The sequence below is a fragment of the Heterocephalus glaber genome, unplaced genomic scaffold (genome assembly GCF_053883595.1).
Source record: "Heterocephalus glaber isolate CG9 unplaced genomic scaffold, H.glaber_assembly_v1.0 deba00001733, whole genome shotgun sequence".
NCBI classification, from domain to species: Eukaryota; Metazoa; Chordata; class Mammalia; order Rodentia; family Bathyergidae; genus Heterocephalus; species Heterocephalus glaber.
The window spans coordinates 9,803,470-9,828,456 of NW_028258444.1; the positions used below are offsets into that span (position 1 = coordinate 9,803,470).

The 24,987-nt window shown below is 34.9% G+C and overlaps 1 protein-coding gene across 9 annotated transcripts in view; it reads left to right on the forward strand.

Annotated features, from left to right (window-relative positions):
* Cntn1 (contactin 1) overlaps positions 1 to 24,987 on the forward strand; it is a 446,523-nt gene that overhangs the window by 399,444 nt on the left and 22,092 nt on the right. For all 9 annotated transcript variants that reach the window (XM_004874004.4, XM_087199964.1, XM_087199970.1 and 6 more), the window contains 6 exons: positions 75 to 145; positions 1,295 to 1,529; positions 3,951 to 4,054; positions 17,187 to 17,373; positions 19,915 to 20,027; positions 20,728 to 20,884. In XM_004874004.4, coding sequence (XP_004874061.1) covers positions 75 to 145; positions 1,295 to 1,529; positions 3,951 to 4,054; positions 17,187 to 17,373; positions 19,915 to 20,027; positions 20,728 to 20,884 — 867 coding nt within the window. The remainder of the gene's footprint in view (positions 1 to 74; positions 146 to 1,294; positions 1,530 to 3,950; positions 4,055 to 17,186; positions 17,374 to 19,914; positions 20,028 to 20,727; positions 20,885 to 24,987) is intronic.

Genomic DNA, 24,987 nt, shown 5'->3' on the forward strand with positions numbered 1-24,987 from the left:
CTCTACCATCAGAAAAAAATACATAGCCTTTATTTTTGTTGTTGTTCTAACATTTGTTTGTTTATTTGTTTCAGCACCAAATGTGGCTCCTTCAGATGTAGGAGGCGGGGGTGGAAGCAACAGAGAGCTGACGATAACATGGGCGGTAAGCTAATAAATTGCACCTGTGACAGCGTGCTTTATCTACACTTTACCTCAAATCTATTATCTTTCCCTAAATAAATTGGAAATCAAAGAGACTTCTTTATTCACAAACAAGAATAAATTACTTTTTTTCTTAAATACATACTTGATGTCATCTGACTTATGGGTTAGTGGGTATTCCTGTGCAGAAAAGTTTTCTAGACTCAAGGATCTGTTAGCGTAGAAGATTAAGTAGTCAACTGTTTGACTCCAGAAATATTTGGCACTCATTAAGGTCTAGTGTAAATGATGCAGAAGTGAGCACTTGCTGGAGTATTAAAGTTAGCAGAAGCCCAAAGCCAAACTCCTACAAATGAGTACAGTATTTTCCCTTTCTCATCACCTTCTCTGTTTTATTTGTATTTACTGTTTTTATTATGATATAGTCTAAACTAGTGATGGCAAACCTTTAGAACTTTCAATGATAACAAACAGCGCACTGTGGCACTCATGCCATAGGTTCACCCCCACTGTTCCAGAACACTGAATCATTCTCTTACCACTGTCTTTTAATTATAAAGAAATGTATTTATTCATCCATTAAATATGTATTGTTTGAGGCCCAGTACTAGGTGCGAGGGTTGAAAAGGAAAAGGAAATTGACAGAAACTCTACCTTTATACATCTTGTATTCTAGTCATTGAGAAAGAAAATGAAGTAGATAAGTAAATAAAATATGTAGGGTTAGATTAGAGTAGCGTTAAAGAGTAGAGATGAAACAAGGAGGTAGGATCTTGAGTGTTGTGGAAGAAATCTTGAAATGGCAGATTCTGCGGATGATGTGGAAAACATCATCAGGTGAGTGTTCTACATCTTAAGAATGAGAGGAGGGAAGGATATGTCATCTAAGAGCCCATTTCAGGCAGAGGCAAGTAGGAAAGCTCTGGGTGGGAGCATCCAGAGTTTTTAAGGATTAACAGGGTTGCTACTTGCTAAATGAGCTCATCGTACATGCAGAATGTTTTACTCTGGCCCTCTAAACCAGTACTAGTTTATGAACTAAGTATGTTTTTGCCAAGAGTATGCTTCCATGTGTAACTTCACTCACACAGGATTTTTCCCCCTGTCATTTGTATCACTGAAACCTGTTTAATATTTTAACTTCGGTTAGCCTTTGTCCAGAGAATACCACTATGGCAACAACTTTGGTTATATAGTGGCATTTAAGCCATTTGATGGAGACGAATGGAAAAAAGTTACAGTTACTAATCCAGACACTGGCCGATATGTCCATAAAGATGAAACCATGAGCCCTTCCACGGCATTTCAAGTCAAAGTTAAAGCCTTCAACAACAAAGGCGATGGACCGTACAGCCTTATAGCTGTCATTTATTCAGCACAAGATGGTAGGTAAAAGAACAACCTTACTGACAGAGGAATTCTCTGGTAGGCATTTAATTTGCTTTCTTTCAGGCCTTATTTTCAAAGATCTTTTTATAGTATAATGCATTTAGCAAATGAGTATAATTTTGACCCAAATTTACATCAGTCTCCCCATATAAATGACAAAAATAATTATAAATATTTTTCCATCCTTGCAGTCATTGCTTGGGACTTCTGTTGCTTGCCTCTTAGTTGTAACTTTATAGCCAGCAATTCTCCATATTTGATTGGAACTTCAGTATGCCTATGTATTCATGAAGTCTAGTACTTAAAAATTCTAAAACATATATATTACTTGTAAAATTGTCTCAAATTTTAGCCCAAGGTTTTTATAATTTTATCATTCATGTAATTTTTGTTGCAATAGAATACTAGAATATTATGAAAGGGAATCTAGATATAATTACACGGAAAAGGGATCAGAAAGTTATTTTTCCTTAGAAGGAGAAAAAATTATCCTATAGGCCACATAGGGTAAAAAATCAATACTGGTAATGGCTCTCTGTGCATTTCTAGACACTTTAACCCAACAGAACATAGAGGAGTTTATATAGCTAGATGGCACACTTTTAGATGAGGCATAGTTAAATTAAACATTATTTTCTGTCATTTTCTACTTAAAATAATAAGTTTTGTATTATTTATATTTTCATCAAAAAGGAAAACTTCCATATTACCTCTCTTTACTCATGCACACCTTGTAAATAATTAAGACATAGAAAAGCAAATCAAGATCCCTTTGACTTCTGACCGACACATTTACCTTTGTCCAAGTAGTGGCACATGTGTGGGACACATGAATACAGAAGTTCAGAAATTAAAACTATGTGAGCTACACTTCTGTCCTCTTAGAGAAAAAGCACTGTGCTGTAGCTATTGATTTGCATTATGTTTCACTCTAAAATAAACACTGCTATCTCTTGGAACTCAATAGAAATTCTCACACATGTTCTGCCATAGACTTGTTAGCTGTAAAATTTGTTAAAATGTAACATGTATTCAAATCATCTCATCTGTACTTTCAGTAGAAACAAACCAGTTCATCATATAAATATAGGTATACATGAATGTATCCCACAACATCATATTGCATATTTTAATTATATACAATGAAAATTATTTTAACTTACAAACATGCAAAGCGGTTCTATGAGTCATTTAGCTCAACAAAATAAAGGAATAAGAAGTTGAAATAATTTAAATTTGGAATCAAATACTAGCGGAAGAGATCTTAGTATAAATCTTATATTCTCTATGTCTGACTCAATTTTAATAATTTGAAAACAGCAAATATATCTCTCAGAGAAAAGGAAAGTTAAAAGTTTTTTATGTTATCTTTTTTTAAATGAGTTTATTGGTACATTTTAGGTATACATTATGATCTTTTACAAGTTATCTTTTCATCTAATATCAACCTCTTATTCCTTCATTTGATGCTAACAGCTTTTATGCAGAAGACAGTACTTGCCCTCTATTTACTCATGGCCATTTGTGTTTAATTATATTCCTTTCCTAAGTATTTAATGACTCTCATAAGACTTGCATGTGCTGAAACTTGTATAAGTTGTTAATCTTTTCTTCTACTGCTAAGAAATCAATCATAATGCTCACTCCATGTGCACCTTGATTGGGAAGGCAACAGTGTTCATGTGTAAAAATTTTTAAACATTAAATAGGATTATGGCTTTTGAATGAAAGACAATAAAAACTGATCACCCTGCTTAAAGGCTTTCTTGGTTTCTTTGTGTCAGTTTCATTAGGGATGTAAATTACTTTTTCCTCAACAGAGGTCTTTTTGATACATATTTGATTTGATGCCCAGTTAGAAGATTAGACAAACACTTTCCTGAGCCCAAGAAATAGTGGACGTCAAAACTGGCTTCAAAGGATCGTAAAGCCATTTTTTAAACTTTAGCTTAAACATAAAAGTGGGAATTTTTATTAAATATTTCATGTATCTTTGTTTCATATAAATAGCAAGTCAGATAAAATTAATTATAGTGAACAATTTTCTATAATACCCAATGTTATTTTGGTAAGGCAGAACTGCTAAATTAATTTTAATTTGCATCAGTGGGATTTGTTGAACATATCTGTTGAAAGAAATAAAAAAATTAGTACAATTCTTGCTCACAGATATCATAAATATCCATGAAGTGTGCTATATTTGGTAAAAGTGTGTGGGTGTATGTGTACATCTACATCGACGTCCCTGTGTCTGAATATGTATAGGCATGTCACCACTCACTCTGGGAAAAGTACCATTAGTAAAAATAAGAAAGATAAAATTTCAGAACTTATTTTATTTTAGAAATATTAAATTATGGTTCTAATTTATTATTCAAATTTCTTTATATAAAGCTAATGTTATCATCAAATTTCAGCCCCCAATGAAGCTCCCACTGATGTGGGCGTCAAAGTCTTATCATCTTCCGAGATTTCAGTTCATTGGAAGCATGTTGTAGAAAAAATAGTGGAAAGCTATCAGGTACGTTAAAATTTTGTCAAATTAGATACATTTGTTCATAAATATGTGACCATGTTTTCACATTTCTTTTTTAATCTACTGTCTTTTTTATTCATGTGACAACTAACATGATATTTTTTGTGCTTAGTGTTTTGGGCATTTATAAGCTAATTATTAAGAGTAAAGATATTACCCTGATTTCATTATTATGTATTGCGTACATATATTGAATTATCATGATATACCCCATGTGGCTGTATCAAACATTGTCTCTCAATTACAAGGAAAAAAGTAAGACAGAGATTCCTGACTGGCTTATCTAGGAGGGATAAAAAGAGAAATATGTGGTAGCAAATAATACCAAAATTGGCCAAAATATAATCTAAGGTATTGATAGTCATAGTCAAACTCTTTCAAGGCAGGCTTTCTTATCAAATGCCAGTGAATCTAGAGGATTTTTGGAGAGTATTTTGCTAATTTATATCACCAGCCTTAAAAGGGTCATCTTATTTCATTTACTATTTACTAACAATTCCTTGGAAGGAGACCATACTGTAGCAATATGTCTCATATTTTTTTCTATGAAGGCAAAAATCAAAATGTACCAGACAAAACTCTTAAGCTGAATCCTGCAATCCCAACAGGAATTATCCAGGTAGAAAAAGAAAGCTTATCTTATTAGTTAAAGAAGCAAAAACTGGAAAACAGAAACTAGAAAGAGATTTGGAGTCCTTAACACAGTAACTTGGACTCAATTCAGATTTGCTTTTGTATGAAAAGTGAAAACTCGAACTGGTATCGTTTCCCTTTACAGATAAGCAAATGGAACCAAAAAAGATGTGACAATTTACTTCACTTGTCGGTAACCAAGAAGGTCACAGCACCATCTAGAACCCACGTTTTCTGATTCAAAGTTCTAGGCTCCACAATACACTTCAGGCTCCCATTGGTTTTGCCAGTGAGGGGGCGGGCAGTCCTGTACCGGAACCCCCAGGCAGCCTGCTCTCACCCATAGTTCTTATGAGCTCCCCTTTCTATCTGTCATTGGAATATTAGCTCATGTGGGCAGGATTTGGCCTGTTTTGTTCTCAGTGCTAAGAACATTGTTGGGCACATAAAGAGCTAGGCATCGAGTACTGATACGAAGAATAAAGTGTGATCAAATAAAATGATGTGGTTTGGCTGTTTTTTCAAAGCCATGTTTCTGATATCAAGGAACAAAAGCGACCCACTTGCTGAGTGGACACATGCAGACTAACAGGAAAGTTTTTGTTGTTGATGTTCTATTTTTTGTTTGTGGCACCATAAGTTATGGTTTGGGTTGATCTCAAAGTGCCTCACATAATGTTGCAAGGGCTCTGCTGAATTTGCAGTAGTAAGTCACTGACCTGACAATTCTGTTACAGCAAGTAGAAAAGAAGTGGAAAAGAGTGAAAGATTCACTAGACCTTACAAGGCCTTGTAATAAATCCAAAGTGTCTCTGGGAGAAGACATTCAGTGTTTGAAAAGTCATATTTTGGACCACAGGCTATTTTTTATAGTATTCATTTCTAATACATGAAAAATAAAAAATATAACATATAATCCATCTCATTGAGTTAGTTTAAATTTTTTTTACTTTATTAAGAACATGACAGAATTATTTACTATCTTTGCCTATGTTAGGAATTATATATTAACTATTTTATATGTTCCAACCAGCAAAGTACTGTACAAAGAAAATATGAGTTGTGAAGCTGTACAGTGATACCAGTGATTCCAATAGTAATCAGAATATAAATTTTTTTGATTGGCAAGAACTTTTTGATTCAGAATTCTCAAATAGCAAAAATCTTTAGCAAATAAGATTTTCTGAAATGATAATTTGTAGAAAAAAATTGGTTGTTATGGAGGAATTTGTTTCACAGATTACTGAAATTTACAAAACCATATTAAGTAGAAAGTTACAAACTTTATTGTTCAACAGAAATGGTTTATGTCTCAGCTCTGTCACTTAGGAACTTTGTGGAAAATGTATTTGAATTTTATTGATTTCCTTCCCCATAAAACTGAGTTACTACTGCCTCATAGGATTTCAGTGGTATCTCAGTTTATGAACTTAATTCCACAATTCTAGTTATAAACTGAATTGGATAAGAACCAAATCAAGAATCAAATTTAATTGTTAGATTTGATGTTGACCTTACAGGAAAATTTGATTTGGTTTTTAGCCAATTCAGTTTGCAATCAGAATCATGAAAAGAATTAAGTTCATGATAGCATTCCAAGTAATTTAAGCTTTTACCTATCCCATGTCATTAGACATTTGAAGAGGACAAGGAGGAGGAGGAGGAGGAGGATGATTATATTAATAATGATAAAGAGCCAGGGATTTAGCTCAGTGGTTCTGCTGCCTGCCTCGCAAGCACAAGGTCCTGAGTTTGATCCCCAGCACAAAAAAAATTAATAATGATAATGATGAAGAATAATAGCATTTGTTGAATCCTTACTGTGCTAAATAATTAACCTTACTGTACAGAATTCACCTCAAAGGATAGACACTTGTTATCTCCTTTTCAAAGACAAGGGACTAGAGCAGTGATGGTGAACCTTTTAGAGACAAGTGCACAGACCACAACCCTAAGCCCACTTATTTATTGCAAAGTACCAAACTACAATTAAATCTGAATACTGAGGCTTAGTTTAGAAAAAACAACTCACATATTAATATGTTTTGCCTTTAAAACACACACACACACACACACACACATGCTGTAGGTTTGCTACCACTGAACTAGAGGCTTACAGACATTTGTCTGAGTAGTAATTGTCACAACCAGATTTTAACCTAGATCTTGCCTTTCCAGAGAGTGGATGATTCAAAATGCTAGAAGTAAATCATAGAATTAGTCTTTCCATTTGTTTTTTAAAAAATCCCTTTAAATCACACAAAGCCTTCAAAGAGATAAGCAAGAAAACTTAAAAAGAAAGTCATTATCACTTATTTCTCCCATAAAAATGCTCCTGTGAATGTATTGGGGCAAATTTTTCACTGACTTTAATATAGTTCTTGTTTGTATTTTAAAATATGAGGAGAAGCCAATGGTTTAATGAGAAAGATGATCATGACAACCAATACTCCACTATACTTCCCATGGAAATGTCAGTGCATCTATGTCATACAGATATGCAAAAAAGCAGCATATTAAAAATATAAAATAAAGTACAAAGGTGAGGAAGTCCTGAGTCCTACTGGATTTATTTCATCTCGTTAAGTTTCCTATATTTCAAATGATCACTGAAGGCACTAGGATCTAAAGATCATCTTCTCTTCCTTTATAGCTTTAAACTGTTACCTCAGTAAAAGTTTAATGGCATTTCATTTTTTTTCACCTTACTAGTTAAAGAGTTCCCTACTTCCAATCTTAATACCCAGTGAGTTTTTCTGCTGTGTAGGTAAACAAGCCCTTCTTTTCAAAAGTGTTTTAGTAACTTTGGGCTCCTAGCCAGGAATCCACAAAAGACTTAGTTTGCTCACCCAGCAGGTAAAACATTCCCGGAATAAATTTAATGAAACTAAGCAAAATAGGCTATCAGAAATAATACAGCAAAAACTCTTAGCAGCTGAGTTGGACATTAATGCACATGATTTATGGCATAATCAACATAAAAGGTTAACAGTCCTAAAGAGTCTATTCAAATGTTCGTACAGGTTTAATTATTATGGTGGACATAAACTGATATTTAGGAAGTGCTTATTTTCTTATTTTAGAGAAGACGTCTGTCCACATCTCCCCAAAGCAGAGCCTCATACAAAAGTGGCTTTTTATTATTTGTTTATTTGTTTTAAGTATGATCCTGGGGAGCAGGTAGTTGGAAAATGCAAAGGAAACAGGAAAGGGCAGAGCTCAGGTACAAAGATGCTTTATCTCACTGGCAGCCACTGTGGACCAGTAGGACTCTGTTCCTCGAGGTCTGTAAGAAACTTGATAAATGTGACTCAGAACTGCCCTGCCAGGGATGGAAGGGGAGCCATTCACCCTCCCGTCTTCCCAGTGGTTAAGGGTGGCTCCCTGGGCATTGCCCCCTCTCTCTCCCAGGGCCTACTGAGCAAAGTTTACATTGAAGTGAAGGAGGGCTCTGCGGAGGGCTGTGGTGTAAGAAGCCCTGGCAGGTGGGAAGTGCCATCTTGTACTTAGGAGAAGATGCCTGAAGTCTCCTTAGAATTGGTTGATCTTCGTACTGGTGGCTGAAATGAAAGGAAACTTTGAGTAGCTCTCAGGAAATGTGCAAAACAGATTTTGAATGCTTCATATTATTGCTATTAAGACCATAGAATGTACTAATATTTGTATTAGTCTGGGATCTGGATGATTTAAAGTTATCATTTCTGTTTACAGATTAAGCTTCTCTTGTGTTATTCTAATTGTTTTCACATAAATACCACATTAAGATTTTTTTCTAAAGATTGTATTAAATCTTTAATAGAAGAATATTCATATGAAGGGATGATTTTTTTAATAGATAAAATTCCTAATTTAATGAAAGTTTAGAAATTTGATGTTAATGTTTACAAAAATAGTAAATTAAAAAATGGAACAATCCTACTTTTCAGAAGTGCTCATTGTCTTTAAGTGCTCCATAATTGTAGTATTTCATTACTTGATTCTGATAATCTTTAGAGAAAATGAGGTAAAAGGTCCACTTTTCTTATAAAATTTTTAAATTTTCTTGAGAATGGTTGTAATTGTTCTCTGTACAAAAGTAATACTATTGTTGCCCATAAATTTATAGAAAGTATAATTATACTTTTAAAAACAGAGTATTTTGTCTGAGGCTTTTCTTTTGGTTTCCTATTACTTTTATGAAGAGTGTATTTCTTGTAGAAGAATTAAGCACTTATGGAGATCTGTCAATGGTATTAGTAATTGTATGTAAACTTGAACATTTTGATTAATTCTTTTACTTTAAATAAGATCTATGAAAACAAAGAATATAATTGGTTGTTTCTCTACAACATTCTCAGCATCTAACACTGTACTTTATACAAAGTAAATATTATAAATATTTATTATAATAAATTAATAGCATGTATCCCACACAGTCTTACATACACAGTGTTAAAAAATAATGTATACCTGTCCTCACTGAGTTTATAATCTAGTAAGGGTACAGAGAGACAAGCAGTGACACAAGGCTATAATTGTTTAATAAACACCATTATGAAGTCACTCTAGACACAGGGTGTTATAGTGACTTTAGAGAAAGTGTTAAATACCACAACATTAAATAGGCAGAAAAATGCCATATGTTGCTCTAACATATCAATGTGAATTTTTGCCCTATTACTAACAAAGTAAGCATTTGCTTTATTTATTTCCTTGCTTACTTTTTCTGGTCCTGATAATCCATCCCATTTATTGATTTGGACTCTCTTTTCATCTACCTAGTAATTCACCAAAACATTACATTTGTGCTGCTTTGTGACCACAGGTTGTGTCTTTCACTCCTAATAATTTTCTTACAAATTAATGTTAGTGCAGCACCGCAATGACAAACAAAGCATATGGGTGTAAAATCAATGGCCCAAATCTATTATCTATTTGGAAATTAACTCTGTGTTTATAGTCAGAAACTAGTTCAGATAATAAAGATAATGCTATATTTTATATGTTATATATACATCTACTATTTATTTTAGGACTCTTTGAAAATACAAGTTGTATATAAATATGCTTAAGGAGAGATCAATTATGCATCAAATCATTGTGTGTCAGATGCTTTCATTTGTAAAGGTTGAGTAAGGTTTACGTGCAAAATGTCATGCCTATCTCACATTCAAAAACAGAGAAATTAGATCTTGTGTGCACACTCAGTAACTCTGCTCCTGAGCTACAAAGGGTTACCTAAGTCATCATTACAATTGATTGCAAATCTTAATAAAGATGGTGACTACATACATCCCTGCTTGAGTTAGGTAAATGAAAGAGTTGGCCATTTAGGATTTAGTTTCGAAGAGTAAAGTAGCAAAATTTTTTTCCTGCCTGTTTTGCTAATTACCCCATTTTGAGTATGACAGTGAACACTTCTGTCACTTTATTTTCCTTATTTTACTACATGACATTTTATAACATTATCTTTGCTATATTAATCTAGTCTAAAATCTTCTCCATAAAGTGGATATAAAAATTGTTTTAATGGAATATTTTAAAACATGGTATACCTCTTCGTTAATAAGCACATATATAGAAACTCAGGAACCACCTGGGATTTGGTTGTGATTGGTGTAAAATGAGTTAAATTCTACCTATCGTGGGTTTCTTGAGAGAATAATGTGGATGATCCTATTGCAAAACTTGGCATTTCATCAGAACATAAAAGTCCATTTTTTTTCTCTTCTGCTTAGCAAGGAAGAGGCTTTATGTATTATCTAATTAAACACCCAGCCAGATGGAGACCTTCCTCCTCCTGCTCAAGTGAAGGCTGGGAAGTTCTTTACTAACTGAGATCAGCTTCCAAAGTCTCTGTGGAGTTCTATTTCCTCTGTTCTGAGGTCACCCTTCTGATCACATGAAGGAAATGCCCCAGAAATTCTATTAAAACCCTTAGAAAATGTATTATTGGTATTGACAAAATGATCATTAGTAAACAAAAATTAAAATATTACAAAGGAAACCAGTACATAATCAGCATCTGGCTTTTATTAAAAAAATGTGTTCATTCTATGTATAAACCTCATCATTGCCAACAGAATTTGGGCCATACAATTCCACTTTATAATAGCTTCATATATGTTCATGTAAATAAAAAGTTCAAGATTATGTTACTATTATATACATTTCTTCCAGGCATTTAGACTAATTGTGAAATTAGAATTTTACTGTTTTATAGATGAAGCAACCAAAAAAATATAAAATAGTAATATAGTTATGAATAATTCCTTTTTATTCATACTTTAGAAATAATTGCAGATTCCTGACCCCTCAATAGACTTTATTTGAAAAATCTAAATTATAATTCATAATTTTTCCTGAACTTAAACAGACAAGGGAGATCATAATCATTTAGCAAGTGTCATTATTTCTAGTCACCAAATGGATAATTTTTTAAATTTTAAAGATAAATAGATTCTGTAAAATCACATTATTAGATGTTGTTTTGATACTTCTTCTGAATGGTTTGAAAGAAAATAATTTTGCATATATACTTCTGAAAGGACCTAGAAGAAAGATTATGCTGCCGTATTCTAGGCCACATAATGATGCTTTATCAATGGCTTGTAACAAGTTTGAAACCATGTGAATAGAAAGAAAGCAGGATGTAAATGATAAAAATTATTGCAACAAACATTTTAAAGAAATTGCTTTTATATTTTGGAGTTAGATCTTATGCAGAGTCTTTTGGGCTCTCTCTCTCTCTCTCTCTCTCTCTCTCTCTCTGTCAGCCATTGACAGAGAGAGCCAATTTATATGCTTCCAATTTTTTTTTGGTATATCCTTTTATTGGTACATTTTAAGTGTACAGTATAATGACATTCATCATTGGAAATTTGCACCTTTACATACTCTCTTGGGTTCTTAGTTTTCCCCCCTTCCCCTGCCCTCCCTTCAACCCCTCCATCGCTCCCTATTTACAAAGACTTTGTTTGCATTTTTTCATTTTCTTATATTAATTCCATTCCCTTCTTTCCTTTCCCCTACCCCTCCCACTTCCCCTCCCCTTTGCCCCTTTTCTTCATATTTCATGTTATTATACCTTTTAGTCCTTATTGATACTTTTAGTTTCTCACACTAGAGAAACTATTAGGTATTTACACATGTGTGTCCTGTTTATTTCACTTAAGAGTATGGCCTCAATGTGCATCCATTTAGCTATAAATGTCTCTAATTTCTCATTTTTTATGGCTGAGTAGTACAGTACTCCATTTTATTTAAAAAAATCACATTTTCTTGATCCAGTCTCCAGTTGATGGACATTTGGGCTGTTTCCAAGTTTTAACTATTACAAACTGTGCTGCTATGAACATGGGCACACAAGTATCACTGTAGTATGATTCTTTTAATTCTTTGCAGAAGATCCCCAGCAGTGGAATAGTGGGGTCAAATGGGACTTCCAGTCCTAGTTCTTTGAGGAATCTCCATACTGATTTCCACAGTGCTTGCACCAGTCTACACTCCCACCAGCAGTGGAGCAGGGTTCCTCTTACCCACAGCCCCGCCAGCATTTGTTATTGGTGGATTTCATGATAGCAGCCATTCTTTCTGGAGTGAGGTGGAATCTCAGTGTTGTTTTCATTTGCATCTCTTGAATGAATGACCAGTGATGTTGAACATTTTTTCATATGTTATTTGCCAGGTCTACTTCTTTGTGTGGGAAATATTTGTTCATTTCCGATGCTCATTTTTGGATTGGGTCTTTAAATTTGGGAGGTCTGATCTTTTTAAGTTCTTTATAGATTTGAGATAGTAGACCTTTGTCTGAGGAAGAGCAGGTGAAGATTTTTTCCCACATTGTGGGTTGTCTCTTCACACTGCTGGTGGTTTCTCTTGCTGTGCAGAAGCTTTTTAATAAGAAGACATCCCACTTGTTGATTGTTTGTGCTAGTTCACAGGCAACTGAGGTTTTGTTCATAAAATCTTTTCCTACACCGATGTCTTCAAGGGTTCTACCTAACCACTGTTACAGCCGGTTCACCATTTCTGCTTTTATATTTAGATCTTTAATCCATTTTGATTTTAGTTTAGTGCATGGTGAGAGATACAGGTCTAGTTTTAGTCTTTGGCAAGTTGAAGCCCAATTTTTCCAGCACCATTTATTAAAGAGGCTATCTTTCCTCCAGTGAGGGTGTTTGGCTCCTTTATCAAAGATGAGGTGGCTGAGTGTGTCTGGCGTTGTTTCTGCATCTTCTAATCTGTCCCACTGGTCTTCAGGTCTGTTTCTTTGACAGTACCATGCTGTTTTTATCACCATAGCTTTGTAGTATAGTTTCAAATTGGAGGTTGTAATACCCCCTGCCATGTCTCTGTTACCTAGAATTGCTTTTGCTATTCTGGGTCTCTTCTTGTTCCAAATGAATTTTTGGATTGTTTTCTCAAGGTCTATGAAGTATGCTGCTGGGATTTCAATTGGAATTGCTTTGAATCTATATAGCAATTTTGGAAGTATAGCCATTTTCACTATGTTAATCCTTCCTACCCAGGAGCAAGGGATGTTTTTCCATTTTCTGATATCCCCTTCAATATCTTTTTTCAAAGTGCTATAGTTTTCAGAGAAGAAGTGTTTGATTTCTTTTGATAGGTTGATTCCTAGGTATTTCAGTTTTTTGGATGCTATTGTGAAAGGAATTCTTTGCCCTATTTCCTTCTCAGAGAGTCTATTGTTCATGTAGAGGAAAGCTATTGATTTTTGTGTGTTGACCTTATATCCAGCTACTTTACTGAATTTGGTTATTAAATCTAGAAGTCTTTTGGTGGAGTTCTTGGGGTCTTCTTTGTAGAGTATCATGTCATCTGCAAATAATGACAGTTTGACTTTTTCATTTCCTATCTTTATTCCTTTTATTTCTTTCTCTTGTCTAATTGCTGTGGGTAATGTTTCCAAAACTATATTGAACAGGAATGGTGATAGTGGACATCCTTATCTTGTTCCTGATTTTAGTGTGAAGGATTTCAGTTTTTGACCATTTAGTATGACATTGGTTGCTGGTTTTTCATACATGGCTTTTATCAGTTTGAGGTAGAGACCATCTATTTCAATTTTTTGTAGGGTTTTTATAAAAAATGCATATTGGATTTTGTCAAATGCTTTTTCTGCATCTAATGAGCTGATCATATAGTTTTTGTCCTTGGCTCTATTGATATAGTGTATTACATTAATTGATTTTCATATATTGAAGCATCCCTGCATCTCTGGGATGAATCCCACTTGATCAGGGTGTATGATCTTCTTGATGATCTTCTGCATTCTGTTTGCCAGTATCTTAATAAGGATTTTTGCATCTATGTTCATTAGTGAGATTGGCCTATAGTTCTCTTTTTCAGTTGGGTCTTTCTCTGCTTTGTGGATCAAGGTGATGTTTGCTTCCAGGAATGATTTCAGGAGTATTGCTTCCCTTTCAATTTCATTGAAGAGTTTAAACAATAGTAGCAGTAGTTCCTCTCTAAATGTCTTGTAGAATTCAGTGGTGAAGCCATCAGTACCAGAGCTTTTCTTGGTTGGTAAGATTTTAATTATGTTTTCAATTTCTTTGATTGATACTGGGTTGTTTAGAATTTTTAGCTCTTCATCATTCAACTTGGTAATTCATACGTGTCTAGGAATCTGTCCATTTCTTCTGTGTTTTCCATCTTATTAGTGTATAGGTTCTCAAAGTAAGTATTGAGAATCCTCTGGATTTTTGCTGGGTCTGTTGTAATTTCACCCTTTTCATTCCTAATTGCATGGATTTGGGCCTTTTCTTTCCTTTTTTCTGATAAGGTTGACTAAGGGTGTGTCAATTTTGTTTATTCTTTCGAATAACCAACTCTTGGCTTCATTGATTTTTTTGTATTGTTTTCTTAGTCTCCATTGCATTGATTTCTGCCATGATCTTTATAATTTCCTCCCTTGCATGAACTTTGAGTTTGTTCTGCTCTTCTCATTCTAGAAGCTGGAGGTTCAGAATCAGGTTGTTTAATTGGGCTTGCTGTGTTTTCCTAATATGATTATTCACTGCTATGAATTTCTCTCATAAGACTGCTTTCATTGTGTCCCATAGATTCTGATATGTTGTATTGTCATTGTCATTTATTTGAAGGAACTGTCTGATTTCTTCTTTAATTTCCTCTGTGACCCATTGGTTATTCGGAAGTGTGTTGTTCAATTTTCATGTGTTTATGAAGTTTTTGCAGGTTCTTTTGCTGTTAATCTCCAATTTCATCACACTATAGTCTGATAATATACAGGGGATAACTTCAATTCCTTTGCACTTGCCTAAATGTGTTCTATGAGCGAGTATGTGGTCTATTTTGGAGAATGACCTGTGTGCAGCTGAAAAGAATGTGTATTCTGATTTTGTGAGGTGAAACACTGTGTAAACATATGTTAAGTTCATATGTTCAAGAGTTTGATTGAGTTCTAGTATTTCATTGGTTGTTTTTTGTCTAGGTGATCTATCTATTTGTGACAGTGGGATATTGAGGTCCCCCACTACTATGTTATTAGTGCTTATGTGGTTTTTCACGTCCATTAGTATTTGTTTTATATAGTTGGGTTCACTAGTGTTTGGTGCATAGATATTTATTATTGTCATCTCTTCCTCTTGGATTGTTCCCTTTACAAGGATATAGTGTCCTTCTTTGTCTTTCTTAATCAGTGTGGGTTTGAAATCCACTTGGTCTGCAAAGAGGATAGCTACTCCTGCTTTTTTTTGGTTCCTGTTGCATGGAGTATTGTTTTCCACCCTTTAACTTTCAGTCTATGAGTTTCTTTTTGAAATAAGTGTGTTTCTTGTATGCAGCATATTGTTGGATTTTGCTTCTTGACCCATTGTGCCAGTCTATTTCTTTTGATTGTTGAGTTGATACCATTAACATTGATGGTCATAACTGATACATATTGAATTATCATTGTCATGACTTTTTCTTTTTTTTGATCCTCCCTGTTTGCTTTTAATTTCTTGTCATGCCTGGTGGATTCATTCTGCTGAGCTTCCTGGGGTTGTGATCCTCATTGTCTTTTCCTAGGATTTTGTCTAAAATATTTTCCAGTGCTGGTTTGGTATTCATGAAGTTCCTAAGGTGCTCTTTGGCATGAAAGTATCTTATTTCTCCATCAATTTTGAAAGATAGTTTTGCAGGGTACATCAATCTGGGTTGGAGGTTGTTTTCTTTTAGGGCTTGAAGCACATCACTCCAAGTTGTTCTTGCCTTGAGGGTTTGCATTGAGAAGTCTGCTGTGATTCTGATGGGCTTTCCTTTGTATGTAATTTGTTTCTTTTCTCTAACTACTTGTAGAATTTTGTTCTTCTGTTGGATTTCTGGAATCTTAACAATTTTATGCCTATGTGTAGATTTTTTTTGGCCAAGGCTAGCTGAAGTCCTATATGCCTCACTCATCAGTATGTCAAATTCTTTTTCCCTGCTTGGGAAGTTTTCTGCCATCACTTCTGTAAACAGTTTTTTATGTCATCTGCACTCTCTTCAGTTTCTTCATTGACTCCAATCAGTCTTATGTTATTTTTCTTTGCATCATCTAGCATCTGCTGGATTGATTTCTCATGGTCCCTTAAAATTTTAAAGCAATTTTTCTTTTCCTGGTCACTAATTGCAATCTTATCTTCTGTATCTGAAATTCTGTCTTCACCTTGGCTTATTCTACTGCATAGACTTTCAATGGAGTTTTTAATCTCCTGGAAATGTTTCATCTGTTTTATGGATTCCCCTTGTTTCCTATGTTGGCATTCCATCATGTTCCTCAGCTCCTCTATTTTTTTATCTGTATCCTCTCTAGATTTATTAATCATGTCTTGCACTATGGGCACAATCTTTGCTGTTACGTGAGAAATTATTTCTGATTTCCTTTTTATCTAGATCCTCTTTCGTTGCTAATTCAGGGAGTCCAGGTGGTTGAGTATCAGAGTGTTCCATCTCATTTCCCTTTGGGGTTGCAATAGGTGATCTAGAAGTCTGGTTCTGTGGCTTGTTTACCTGTGTTCTCATTTTGACATGGAGTGTGTGTGTGTGTTTGTGTGTGTGTGTGTGTCTTCCTTGAGCCCGCACACCTCACCTCCTCTGTGCTGGAAGCCGAGGCATGCCTACCTGGATGCCTCCTCCTGCCTGGGAGCCATGGCAGGCCTATCTGGATGTCTCCTCTGGGCTGGGAGCCATGGCCTGCCTACCTGAAAGCCTCCTCTAGGCTGAGAGCCGCGGCACACCTACCCGGAAGCCTCTTCCTGCTTGGGAGCTGTGGTGCACCAATCTGGAAGTCTCTTCTGGGCTTGCTTCTGATGTTTTTAATTAGATATGACTTGTGTGCCTTGCCATATTGTAAGACTGATAGACAGTTACATACCTTTTTGTAACATTTGAGAATATAATGCTTAGGCAACACCAGTGTAACAGAGTGATGGAAAAGAATTTCTCAGCTAAAGAGTCCGAATCATGGCAAAAGTTTATTCATCTTTGGTGCTTGCAGATTAGGTACTGGGCTGCCCATGACAAGGAAGCAGCTGCACACAGAGTTCAAGTCACCAGCCAGGAGTACTCGGCCAGACTGGAAAACCTTCTGCCTGACACCCAGTATTTTGTGGAAGTGGGGGCCTGCAACAGTGCAGGGTGTGGACCTCCAAGTGAGGTGATCGAGACCTTCACTAGGAAAGCACGTGAGTATCACATTTTGCTTTTAGACTTGTCAAAAACTGTCATTTGATTCAATCACGATGCAGCTACATCTGAGGGAACTTTCCTATCGAGTTGTCTGAACATGTAGTTTTAATGGTATCTTTTACAGTCATCTAAGATTTTTTTCTGAGACTTTTTTTGGTACCAGGGATTGAACTTGGGTCCTTGCGCTTTTGAGGCAGGTGGCAGAACCACTAAGCTAAATCCCCAGCCCTCATCTAAGATTTTTTTTAAAACATTGTTATTGTAGATAATGCACAAATATGCAGAATGTCTGTACACATTTCATGTTCCATTATAGCCATCAAATTAGAGAACTTCCCTTTAAAAGACTCCCCTTCAAATTTTGTATCATCAAATAATGTGTTCATTTTATGTTTATTAATTTATTTTCCATAAGAATCCATAGACAACACAAGAAAATTAAAATTCTATTCATTTTCCCATGCTTGATTTATAAACCTTCATCACTGCAAAATGTAAATATAATTTAAATGTAGCATTCTGCTCAGATTTGCTGGTCATTCTAATCTCTTGAGCTTCTCTTTGATATCTCTCTTCTTGATCTCAAAATGAATACATAAAAAGGAGAATTTGATCATAGGACTCTATGGACTTTAGCAGGAATCTTTAGACATGACTGCCATTAAGTTTGCAAACCTATGACATTGACAGCTAATGAGATGATAGAGCACAGCAGTAAGAACCAGACTTTAGTGACAGACATGGGATTGAGATCTAGTCTACCACTTACTAAAAATATGAAACAGACAAATTACCTTACCTCTTTAAAACTCAGTCTCCTCATTTGTAAGAGATGCATTTATTCCTTTGCTATTCTTTTCATTTATACATTCATCAAAAATATGCTGTATGTCCTGTACAGTTCTGGATGGTAAGGACACATATAAGAGACTAAGCCAGACTTGGAAAGAGTCCAGCAGAAATGCTAATAAATAAGTAAGTGTAGTTATATCCATAGGACAATAAAATAAACAGATACAAGGGCCGGGGATTTAGCTCAGTGGCGCCACCTGCCTCACAAGCTCAAGGTCTGGAGTTTGATCCCCAGTACCAAAAAAAAAAACAGATACAATTGACAGGGAAGCCAAATCTGAAGCAAAACTGAATTTGAAGCCAAATTCTGATTGGTGGCTGGAAGATTTTTGAGAAGATGCCCTGGAATCAAGTATTTGAGTGGTAAGTGATAAGTGATTCTCCAGTTATGAAATGAGCTGGGAGAAAATTGCTTCAAACAGAGAAATTAAGGAGTACAAAGCAACAAGGTGGAGAGAACTGGAAATATATTAGCTATGAAAAACCGATGGAGCCAGGGCATGGGTTCTAAGGTGAATAGGAAAATGTACTAGAGCCAAAATATGGAGGGCCTTGGAAACCAGAGTAAGAATTTTGAATTCTTTCTATATGTGATAAGAAAGAACTAGATAATTTTAAGGCAGAGAGGGTTATTTAATTTATTTTTTTTAAATATTCTGGCTTCTGGTTGGAAATGGGCAGTGATGAGTTAAGAGTGAAAAAGGAAGAGCCAATTAGGAGGCCATTTCAGTATCTGAGAAAGAGAATTGATAGCAGTGAGCATGAACTGATAATGAAGACAGTGAAATAGAAAATATCCTGCAGGTAGAGTTGAAAAGTTACTGCCAGTTTGGTGCTGCCAATGAGTGGAATGGAAGATTGTCAGAATTTTGCTTGACACTTTGGGGGTTTGGTTATGCCATTTGTAAAAAGTGAGAAAGACTCACAAGAGGCTGATTTGGGGGTATGTAGAAAATGTTTTATCTTGATTATATTACATTGGAGAAGTTTTTCAAACATTTAAGTAAAGATAGGAAGTTGAGCACATATTTAGATCAAGAGAGAGATTTGCACTAGAGGTAGAATTTTATATTAAGGTGTGAGGCAGTTTCAAGTGCTTAAAGAAGCTTCGCAGATAGAAGAGAGAAGCATACTCAGAATAAAGTTCTAAGCCATTACAACATTTGAAAGGTTAGCTAAAGATATGGAGCCAGTTCAGGAAGATTAGTGAGAAGGAACTACCAATGAAGTTGAAGGAAAATCCAGGTATCATGAATTTAAGAGAAGAACAGCTTCAAGAAAGAAAGAAGATCAACTCTGTGAATATTCTGGAGATCTTACATTTGGAAAGAATGAAAAAATGACATTAGATTTGGCAAATGGAGGTGATTGGGGAAAATAGCAGTCTATAGCGTACCCAATAAAGTACCCTAAAGACTTTCAAAAGATTGATGGAGAAACCTAAGAGGAGTGTGATGGAAGAAAACAAAAGATAACTATATTCCCTATCTCACAAAACCACTAAGCATACTAAATGAACTCATAGATGTAAAGTGCTGAGCTTAGTACCTGGCATATAGTAAAGACTTCTCAAAATTAGGTGTTGTTGTTATCATCATCATCAGTGTTATAACTCCTGATGTAATGAAGTTTGGAGAACTAATTTTGGATGTGGTGACCATTGTTTGTATTGCTACTTCCCGTAGCTCCTAGCCAGCCCCCAAGGATTATCAGCTCAGTGCGGTCTGGTTCCCGTTACATAATCAGCTGGGATCATGTTGTTGCACTATCAAATGAATCATCAGTCACAGGATATAAGGTAAGTAAAAGATTACTAAGTCGTTCTTCACACAAACTTCATTGAAGTTTCTGCTCTTTCAGCAAAATTTGTCCAGCTTTCTACTTCTACCTGGGTAGCAGAATCAGATGACACAGTCTCATGAGAAAACATTGCTAGTGGATTTTAGAAAAATGTTGTATTCTTTTAATGAGAGAAATAGGATAATTGCTTTAATGAATAGAACATTAGGAAAATGAAAGCTTTAAAAGTGTAGACAGAATGAATCCATTTTTGTCTGGGAATGCTTGTGATAATGTTGCTTAGCACACTGAAAACAAGAAGAGAAAAGGATTGTTTCCATATATTCTATGTCTCATGCTATGACATTTTGTATGGGATATTAATTTTAGGAATACAGTGAAAAAAACTTAAAACTGAGAGAGAAGTATTTTAGACTGCTTTAATATATTCGATTTCATTTTATATTTTTTTCTTAAAACATACATATCTTTTATTTATTTAATTTTGGTCATCTCAAAAAATAACATTCACCTACTTATGGTACATCCTCTTAGGTAACTCTCCCTGGTTTCTGTGAATTGAAAATAACATGAATTTTCCCACTAATTTTAAATGTGTTATTTTTATGAACAAAGGAGGCTTTGTTTTGATATTTGCACTTGGGTATGAGCTCGTTTTTATGATTTTATTAAGTATTAATATTTTTGGACTTTCTCAGGTACTCTATAGACCTGATGGCCAGCATGAGGGCAAGCTGTATTCAACTCACAAACACTCCATAGAGGTCCCAATCCCCAGGGATGGACAGTATGTGGTGGAGGTCCGAGCGCACAGTGATGGGGGTGATGGAGTGGTGTCTCAAGTCAAAATTTCAGGTAAGTCAGGCCTTAAGACCTGCTTCAGTTAAATACCTGTAAGTTTCTATGCCATATGGCTTCCCAACAGTAAGTGTAGGATGGATATTCACACTATTGTCAGCATTTCCCTAAGTAGATTTGAAATATTAAGGATGACTAAAACCTGAAATTTCTTCCCTTATGAGTCATAAAAGTCAATCAGCAACTTATCACATACTTGTTGGTTATTATCTAGACATCAAACACAAACTTTCAGTTTTGAGATGAATAAGTTCTGCATGTTTTTAATGTACACAATGGCTAGTGATGTTTATATTAATTTGACTGTGGTGATCATTACATATGTAATACATATGATCATTACATACGTACATCATTTTGTTTACACTAAATGTATTCAGTCTGTATTTGTTAATTAAATATTTAAAAATAGAAAGTACATTTTAAATATAAGACATTAACCAGAAATGGTGTCTCATGGCTATAATCGCAGCACTCTGGAGGACTGAGGCAGGTGGATCACACGTTCAAGTCAAACCTGTGCAAACTTAGTGACTTAAGGCAGTCTTGTTTCAAAAATAAAAATAAAAGGCTGGAGGTGTAGCTCAATGTGAAAGCCCTGGGTTTATTTATATGTGATATATTATATGCTTTTTTACAAACATCACACATATTCACATTATTTTCCATATTTTTCCAACAAAAGGGTATTTCTTATCAATTGCAAAACTTCAGCTATTTATCCCTGTCCAATTATAACTGTACAAAGAAACTGTAGAATTGACATTATGAGTGTCAGATGTTTGGGGATTAGTAATGTTCTAGATTTCTAAATTTGGATTTACTTGAAAATTGTTCATATTGTTTATAAGGAGAAAAACATGTAAATAGAAATGGACATTTTAGCACTTCTTGCAAATTTAAAGACTTCTAGTATTTTCCTTTGTTTCAGTTTCATATCTAAAATATGTAGCCAGGAATTTAATACATTGCTAGTCTTTATAAGCATTATGTTGCTAGTTAATGTATTTTACAAATATGTATTAAATGCCAACAGTATAGCAGGCAGAGTTCTCATATTTAAATTGTGCTAAAGTTTATGCATTTCCACACCCCTCTCAGGCCCTATGGCAATTCTAATCATTTGCTCTGCTTTCTATCTTGGTCTCCTGCAGTCTAGTTTATATACATTGTCTAAGAGGGCTCTTTAAATATAATCAAATCAAGAAAAGCTCCTCTCAGAAAAAGGTCCCATAAAATAACATCAAAATCCTTAAGTTTTTCCAAAGTGTTGTCTATACTCTGCTATACTCTCTCATTTCCATTAAGAGATTTTTTACTTTTCCATTAACTTTCATTATCTTCTTAACCACAGTGATATTATTCCTACCTTGAGGCATCTGAACTCATTCTTCCTTCTGTCCGAAACTCTCTGAATCTTGGCATAGCGGATTATTCTTATCAGTTTGTATTTGTTCAGATGTTATCTCTTAAGAGAAACATTCTGTGGCCACCAGTTTTAGGTAGCTTCCCACTCTGAGTAATTCTGTCATATATCACAATACTGTCTTCCTTTCTTCATAATATCTATGATTATTTAAACTATTTTATGTATTAATTTATCCTTATTGTCTGTCTTTCCTTTCTTGAGTCTAAAGTCCATTGGTGCGAGCAATCTTCCTTGTTCTGTCTTTGAATTTCTAGCACCCAAGAGGCTATTTGATGGTTTTGACTGTTGGATTAACTTACGATTTTTGCGTAGAAGAAAATTTAGTAACAAGGACATGAGAGCAATTTATGATTATAATTTAGAGCTCCAAAAAAATTGATACATTTTTCTGTCAGGCATATGCTTTGTCTACAGATCTGATTTATTACACATATCTTAGTATCTCAAATTCCACTTCTCTCTGGTCTGAACACTATCTGAGGTCTTAATAAATTACTCCTCACTGAATATTTACAATAGACATGATGGCAAATTAACATCAGAAGTGATTTATCATAAAAATACTATCACTAATAAATTACAGATTGTCTTTTAAACACCTTTTATTGTTATAAATCATTGTAAATTAAGAAAATGTTCAAATAGGTATAATGTTTTGAATATGAATTTCAATAAACTAAATTGACTTATTTTATATTTACTACACATTTTTAGACTATCAGATAGCAAGGATCCTTGGTCACAAATAAACATACACAGAGAAGCATACATTTACTTATGTATGAACATCCACATTTTAAACCTTTATTTTTGTTTTTAAGTAGACTTTAGATAACTTAACCAAACCAAGGAGGTCTTTCCAGGACACTTTAGAGTCTGAACTTCTTCCGAAGGGCAAGAAGTGTTCATTTGAAACCTCAACGATGAAAGTAACAGAATCAGATTTTCTCTTGTGAAAATTTGTATTGCTGATTGCAGAAAACAAATGTATCAGGAGCATTAAATACAAGGAGACAAATTATAAGGTTGTTACTATATATTAAAACAGAAACACTAAACTTGCTGGAAGATAAGTTAGGTAGAACTCTTGAAGATACTGGCATAGGAAAAGACTTTATAAACAAAACCTCAGTAGCATGGGAACTAGCACAAAGAATCAACAACTGGGATCTCATCTTATTAAAAAGCTTCTGCACTGCAAGAGAAACCACCAACAGAGCTAAGAGACAACCTACAACATGGGAAAAAAATTTTAGCCGCTGTACCTTAGACGAAGGCCTACTATCTAGAATATATAAAGAACTGAAAAAAATCAGACCCCCCCCCAATTCAAAGACCCAATTCAAAAATAGGCATCTGAAATGAACAGACATTTCTCAGACAAAGAAGTAAAAGCAGCAAATAAACATATGAAAAAATGTTCAACATCACTGGTCATTCAAGAGATGCAGATGAAAACAACACTGAGATTCAACCTCACCCCAGAAAGAATGGCTGCTATCAAGAAACCAACCAATAACAAATGCTGGCGGGGTTGTGGGGAGAAAGAAACCCTTCTCTATGGTTGGTGGGAGTGTAGACTGGTGCAACCACTGCGGAAATCAGTATGAAGATACCTCAAAGAACTAGGACTAGAGGTTCTATTTGACCCAGCTATTCCTCTACTGGGGATCTTCCCCAAAGAATTAAAAGAATCATACCACAGTGATATATGTGCACCCATCTTTATAGCAGCACAGTTTGTAATAGCTAAAGCTTGGAAACAGCTCAAGTGCCCATCAACTGGAAACTGGATAAAGAAGATGAGGTTTTTTTAAAAAATTAAAATAGAGTACTACTCAGCCATAAAGAATGAGAAACTAGAGACATTTATAGCTAAATGGATGCATATTGAGGCCATCCTCTTAAGTGAAATAAATAGGACACACGTGTAAATACTGAATAGTTTCTCTGGTGTAAATAAGGATTAAAACTATTAAAACAAATAGTTGATAATTTGAAATAGGAAGAAAAGGTCGAAAGGAGTAGAGGAAGTGGGAGGGGAAGGGGAAAGGAAAGAAGGGAAGGGAAAAATTATGAGAAAAGAAAAAAATGGAAATGAAGTCTATGTAAATAGGGAAGGGTGGAGGGGGTGAAGGGCGCACAGGTAATGGGGAAAAAATAAGAACCAAGATGCATCATGTATAGGTGCAAACACCCAATGATAAATGTAAATGTACTCTATACCTAAAATGCACCAATAACAGAATTTAAGCAAAAAGAAAAAAGGTTGTTACTATAGAATGATTAAAATATGACTCTTATACCAAAATAAGTTTAGGAAAGATGGTAAGAAAAAAAGGCACCTTTTCCAATCAGCTTAGTTACTATGTGTTCATTTCATCAACTTTATGTTTTCTAGTAGATGTGTAATTTATCTTGATGTTACCACAGATGATGCAATCTAAGCATTTAAGTATTTTTCATAACTCTATATAACCAAAGCCACTGACTTAAACACTGGGATGAAAAACTCTTGTTTTTTGGTACTGGGGGTCAAACTCAGGACTTTGCTCTTACCAGGATGGCACAGTGCCACTGAGCTAAATCCCTGGCCCCACATTTTGTATTTGATTTTGTCCTCTTCTGTCCATCAGCAGAGAAGAGGGTGAGGATTCGTATTCTAGGTAGA